Below are 7,008 nucleotides of genomic sequence, written 5' to 3' on the forward strand. Positions count from 1 at the left end.
AGTGACACCTTAATCAGAAATCTCATTATAGGAGACAGAAACATAGACATGGCATTATGTTCTAGGACACAGATTTCTTTCTGCTTTTGGCACTTACTCCTCCTCTAGAGAAGTACCTTTTTTAGCACTCACAGGAGAATGCAAAATCCTAGAACTTTGTGGGCTTCCTTATTTTCTGGAAAGGCCTGTCTTTGGCAACACTTACGTCACCACTGCCTCTCCCCTGGCCCAGAGAAAACCATAAGTATCCCAGCATCTATTCACAAATTAGCTATGATAAAAACAGAAGTATCTTCATCAAGAATCTTCTATAAGCTAGAACCATTACAATGGGAAATTTTCTTTGGTTAGGCCGTATACTGTGGGTAAATTATAAAACTGATGTATTCAAAGATGTATTGATGTAATCAGATTTTTTCACATATTCACACACAAAAAACATCATTGGTGAGACCATCCTAAATTCAGATTTTTAGTGAATAGTATACTCTCTCTCCTTGTTCCAGCAGACACTCTGTGGAATAGCCAGATCTGTTAATACCCTATTGTTTACCAAACACCTTGGCCTATAAACCAAACCTTCCCTGGTATATACTTGTATCACAATGCCTGACCACAAAAGTTGCTTGAGAAGCGCTTGTGGGAATAATGAGTAGAAGTGTCTACCCTATGAAAATTCTGGAGGACACACTTCTCCAAGGTCTTATCTAAGAAGTTGTCTGATCCCTTTCGGCCTGTGAATGTAGAAGGTTCCCTAAGCATGTTGATCATTCCTTAGGCCAGGCTTCAGATGTATTAATTCAGGTAAGGATCACAGTCTGACAGGGTATATATTGAGTTGTTTCATTAATATTACAAATAATATATTCTTACATATGTAAGGTTGGAAAATTATACTTCTTAGTATATATAGCATTATATGACAGCTTGTTTTAACATTTACAGCTCCTACAAAATCTCCCTTATTCTGAAAAGATGACAGTATTGTTTGTCTACAATGGTCCTCATATGCTGGAACCAAACAGATGGAATTTAAAGGCTTTCCAAAGACGGCGGCGCCGTATAACATTCACTCAACCTTCTCAATAAAGTAAAAGAAGAGACCTTTGGGATTTTTGTTAAATTCTATCTATAACTATGGCTCAACTGAATAAAGGGAGATTCATTAAGACTAAAAGATCAGTTTTTTTGGAAACCTGCTGTTAACTACAAATGGGTTGATGAATAGAGACCATAATAACTTCTTTCTGTGGAATAGCATCTTCCAGTAGTAAAAATTAAGTCTTTTTCAGTCTTTGTTGACTTGAATCCTTACCACTCTAACCACAAGTCATTGGGTTCCCATGCTAAAAGTATTTACCATTTCCAATCAAAAGTACAGTAGAAGGGGTTGACATGGTAACCCTGAGCTTTAATTGCAGAGTAACTTTAATTACTTTAGTCTAAAGATGACTATAGAGCTTAAGTCATACTTTCCTCCCAGTATTATATTTAATTTTTTAAAAATTGATATGGAAATGTCTTATGTACAGTAAATAATTTATGACAAATCTATTCATTTATTACTATTAAAAATTACCTTATCACCACTAGGAAATGGAATTTTATGGACCTTTAAAAAAAGTTTTATGAAATTTGATATTATAATTGTATTGGCATCTCAAAGGGGAAAAGTACTGGTTAAAAATGGTAGTGGGACTTTTTTGAAATGCCACAAGGTGGCCACTAGATGATGCAAAAATGCAACCAAAAGACTGACAGAATATAAAATCAAGTGACAAGGGTTTTTAAGGAATAACTATAAAGTGTGTGGGATTTTTTTTTTAATTTAAAGTCAACTGTATTTTACATCTTAAATTTCTAAGAGCATTTTTATAATTATTTTTAGTAAGATTTTTCTTAAGATTTCATATACTGGTTTCTACAATTTATATTTGAAATTTTTAAGTGTTATGTAAAGAGCGAAGGAAAACATTGACTTGTTTAAAACCATAATTTTTCTAGAACTTAACCTTATGGGTCCTTACAGTGCTGTCCTACCCCATTATCTTAGGAAATCTAGTCTTAACTGTTTTTTTGTTTTTGTTTCCAGAATGAAAGAATAGAGGAGAAAATCATTTGTTTATCTCTGAGTTGTGCCAATTAACAGTGCCAAACAAATTCTATTCTTTTAAAAAATAAAACTTGTAAGCTAATGGACTAATCCAAGGGCGAGTCTTTGCACAGTGGATTGGATTTGCCAGTAATGACAAAATTAATTTTTTTGACTTGGTAGGCTGAATTGAAAAATCGCATTCAGTTTTGGTTTTGTATATTCTTAAGTAGCCATTGAAATTTATATTCTTATGTCAAAAAATAATGAACCATAGTTTATGTCCTCTCACTTGGACATTTCCACTTTAAAATGTCTTTATAAAAATTTTAAAAGGGCCTTCTCCTCTCCTCTTAAACTAAGTCTAATGCATGTACTATGAAAAATATTTTCAAGTAGAATTTTTCCTAGTATGAACAAGATATATAAACATTGAAAAACTTGCTAAAGTGATATTGTTACCAAAAATGTTTGTTGTTTAATACTTTGTTTTCCAACAAAATATCTTCACTAATATGTGCTTGGTGTCGTTTGTTTATTGTCTAAGTTAGTGCCAGTCATCCGATTTCTGCAAAATGAATATCAGTGTGACAGAGAAGCTTAAATTTTATGTGCATTTGAAAATAAAATGTAATGGTCAATTTTATTTCACTTAGTATATCTCAACAATTATTCCATAACTTGTTTGTTAGCATTTACATTTTTTTACTGGGCAAGGTTAGTATTTGTTTTTGCATTGAATTTTGAGCTGTGAAGGATAAATTACATATCATTTTAACATATTAATAGAAGAATAATGTCTAGCACATTGGAGTATCAGCCACTTAAAATTTCATATATTTTCTGCAAAAGCTTATTTTTTGTTTCCTTCAAATAGTAAAAACTTTAGGTAACAGTCTGACTTGATGAATAAAATATATAAAACCTTAAGGTGACAAGCAAGTACTTTTAATGACAAAATCTTCATTGATCTGCCTGAGGAAAGTCCATTGAAAAGTTTTTAGTATTCAAAGTAAGAGGAAAGATCTGCTGCTGCTTTCTACTTGTCTTTAACATGTGCTTATTTTCTTTGGAGTATGAATCTTTAGTATGTAGAAAATATAATTTTGTCCTATTGTATGTGTGTAATTAAAAAAACCTCTGTGGGAAATACTACTTTGTTGGTAATAAATGCATATTTTCATATTCTTTTGGTGTATGTTATTTTAAATGAGAACTTTTATTTAGATATTTATATATTTTAAAATATTAAATATTTTTAAAATATTTTTAAATATTTTTATTGATTTTAGAGAAGAAGGAAGAGGGAGAGATAGAAACATCAATGATGAAAATCATTCATCGGCTGCCTCCTGCATGCCCCCGACTGGAGATCGAGCCTGCAACCCGGGCATGTACCTTGATCAGGAATCGAACCATGACCTCCTGGTTCATAGGTCCACACTGAGCCACTCTGGATTATTTTGAACCTTTTTAAGGGTCATTTTGGTTTCAGGTTTATGGAAAAACAAGTCTATTGAATGCCTGCCTTTACAGAACAGTGTTTGGCAGTCCATGTATGTTCCAGAGGATAGAAAATTTAGTCCCTGTCTGCCTGAAAGGAAATTAGTCTAATAGAAGCAATGAACACATGAAAAAGGTTGAAATCATCTAAAGAAACCAAGTTACAAGGCAAGTAGAAATATTTTTAGGTTGAAAGCCTAGATTTGCTAAAAACATTCCCAATAGTCAATTTGTCTTATTTCTTACATTAACCTACTAAAGTAATTTTTTTTAATATATTTTTTTAGTAAGGCAGACTTTATCACTTGATTATGACAAGTTACCTCATCCCATTTCCTCATTAGTAAAATGAGGATAATGTCTTGAGAGAATCATATGAGATCAGGGGCCTAATAGGGCACCTCGCCTCACAGTCGGAAGCTTATAAATGTTTCCTTCTCTTTAAATATATATTTTTTTTCAGCTTTATTGAGATTGGATATTTTAAATCTTGAAAATATGATATACTATGCATTTTATACATCAAGGTCTGAAAATTCTGTTCATGTGTAGATTTTTATTCTATTTCATTGATAGTGTCAATTGATCAAAGGATGTAGACACCTTTGAGTGATTTTCAGGCAGTATAGCTGGAAGATTTGGGTATTTTTTTTAAAGGCATCTTTTTTTTTTTTTTTTTAACCCCAAAGAGAAAACCCGGCTACTCTATTTAGGTTCTTCATAAGAACTGTGCTTAAGAGGACTTGTTGAAGCAAAGAGTGGCCTAAAATCAGCTCCGGCTCTGTGCTCTCTGCCTTCTTCCGAGAGTCTGTAACAGGCTGGCTGTTGTTAGGCAAGTTAGAAACGTATGCAAGGTGTGCTCCTTCCACAGATATTACCTACCGCCTTACCTTTCAGATTGTCCTTGAGTTAGTAAACCTTCATTTTACCTTTCAAGAGCATGCTTACATACTCTTGGCATTTGGGTCCATGTGTTGGAAATTGACAGGGACAAGGGTAGGTCTGGGGTCACTTAGTCATTCCTGGCAAATACTCAACAAGGAGTAGGTTGAAAGAAATCATCCCAGTGGAAAGATTTGGGATAAACTGTCCAATGAATGTTATAAATTTAAATTATTTTCATATTTAAAATCTTAATGTAGCCCTGGAGATTGTGACATGTTATATTCTTTATCTTCATATACTTAAGACTTGGGAAGGATCTTCCAGGTGGCTTACACTCAGTCATAAATCATGAAAGGAACCATTTGAATGATTAAGGTTGGCTCTGATAAGCCTAAATGTTATTTTGTAAACCAAATGCTATAATCATTTGTTGGTAATCTGTATTATGCTTTCAGAGTGTTTCCATGTAATTATACACAACAACCCTATTCTGTAGGTGGAAAAGAGGAACTTTATCAAGCTTTTACTATTGTTAAAGGGCAGAGGTGGGGGTGAAAAGACAGGATTAATTAATTTCCTTTTCCTAGAATATCATGTCTTTTTATCCTGGCCTTTTGAATTGTTGGAGCTATACCCATAAACACTCTGGTTATGTAATTAACTTCCTTGTGGGTAAGATATTGCTTCTTCAATATGCCTCTGAACTAGGATACAAGCTACTTCTGTTGTAACAAAAACCCGAACATAGTTTATACAAGATAAAAGTTTATTCCTTAACTGCATAAGCAGTCTGGGGTGATGTACCAAACTCCTATTGTGTTGCTCTGCCATCCTCAACCAGTGGGTCCTTTACAGTATAAGATGGCTGCTTCAGCTTCTGCCCACCTATCTGTAACCAAACAACCAAGGGAGAGAGGCAGAAGGGGAAGAGGACAGGACACTCCTTTTAAGAGCATGATTCTTGCCCTAACCGGTTTGGCTCAGTGGATAGAGCATTGGCCTGCAGACTGAAGGGCCCCAGGTTTGATTCCGGTCAAGGGCATGTGCCCGGGTTGTGGGCTCGATCCCCAGGTGGTGTGCAGGAAGCAGTTAATCAGTGACTCTCATCATTGACGTTTCTTTCCTTCCCTCTGAAGTCAATAAAAAATATATAAATATTTTTTTCTAAAAAAAGCATGATCTGCAAGAGGTACCAATTACTTTTGCTCTTGTTCTGAACATCATAGTCCCATGGCCTGCAAGTGAGGCTTGACTATATCATCCCCACCTGTGTCTTGTGCCTGCTTAGACTCCAGCCCCTGTTACTCAAGAAGGGGAGGGGGAGTATTTGGAGACAAGTAGGAGTATCCACAGACCAAGAGATAGCCAATCTCCCTATGGGCTATGGGCAATGCTTTTAAAGAAGAGACCAGGTTTCCCTTCACAAAAATCAGTTACCACAGCCTTCAAGATTCCTACACATCTCCCCACTCTACCCTCTTCTAAAATAGCAACCTCGAGCCACTGCTATTCTCTTAACTGGTTTTTTCCTCATAGCTTTTGTCACTAATTTTATCCCTAGTTTGTTGTCTTTTCCACTCAAATGTGAGTTTTCTGCAGGCAGACTGTTGTGTTTGCTGCCTACCCAGAGCCTAGAAAAATGCTTAGTATATAGTAAGCACTCAATAATTGTAGCATTAATGAATGCCCTCTCTCCCAACACTGGGCAATTTGAGCGTATTTATTCCATTAGTCACTTATTCAATCCTAATTTACATGTACTGAGGGAAACACTGTATGACATAGTTTGAGAATAAAAAATACAGCCTATATGTGATTCCACTAAAAAAAAAAAAACTTAAGCTACCAAGTGCTATAAAGTGGACCACAAGGACAGATTTTAAGTACAGTAAGTGGTACTCAGGTTGAATACTGCTGGAATTGACAGGGATGGGATCTACCTGAGATCTGGGAAGACTTGAAGATACAGAACTTGGGTATTCACAGTGGGCCTTCCAGAAAGTGCGAAAGCATGCACGCAGTGTTTTATAGGAAGTGGGAAAGTGTTCAGGTCATTAAAACGGTCCAATTATTCCTAGCTGATCGAAGACAGTTTGGTCATGTCCAACTCTTGGGGATTTTGAGGTTTAATATGGGTGAGAGTTAGCTATTCCCCCCAAAGTCATATTATAACAGAATACAATGCAAGTAAGTCTTAGATCAACTTCTACCACTCAGACATTTGTTAAGCATTTATTATAACCAAGCACAAAACTGTTCCTATAATTTGTAAGCAAATGGTGAAGTTCTAGCTCTTTATTATTTGGGGTGATTTGATCACACTTTGTATGGAAAATTGACTCAAATGCTTTAAATGGGCATGAAAGAACCAGAAATCCTTAAACCCAGTATCTAGCCATAGAACTGTTGGTTCAAGGTTTGGGAACCACCTTTAAGGGCAAAGTATATCATACTTGCTGGATCTTATACCCAGTTGATGAAATAATGGAGAATGTCTGAACATTTTAGCCCATCCTACCTAATAAAAT

General features: G+C 35.2%; 1 protein-coding gene across 1 annotated transcript in view; it reads left to right on the top strand.

Annotated features, from left to right (window-relative positions):
• The window catches only part of SMC5 (structural maintenance of chromosomes 5), an 81,457-nt gene extending 78,180 nt beyond the window's left edge, over positions 1-3,277 (top strand). Inside the window, exon 25 of the mRNA XM_008142107.3 lies at positions 946-3,277. Within this exon, the coding sequence (XP_008140329.1) occupies positions 946-1,089 (144 nt within the window). The 3' untranslated portion in view covers positions 1,090-3,277. The remainder of the gene's footprint in view (positions 1-945) is intronic.
• Positions 3,278-7,008: the final 3,731 nt, after the last annotated feature.

Source organism: Eptesicus fuscus, chromosome 15, assembly GCF_027574615.1.
Source record: "Eptesicus fuscus isolate TK198812 chromosome 15, DD_ASM_mEF_20220401, whole genome shotgun sequence".
In the NCBI taxonomy this organism is placed as follows: Eukaryota; Metazoa; Chordata; class Mammalia; order Chiroptera; family Vespertilionidae; genus Eptesicus; species Eptesicus fuscus.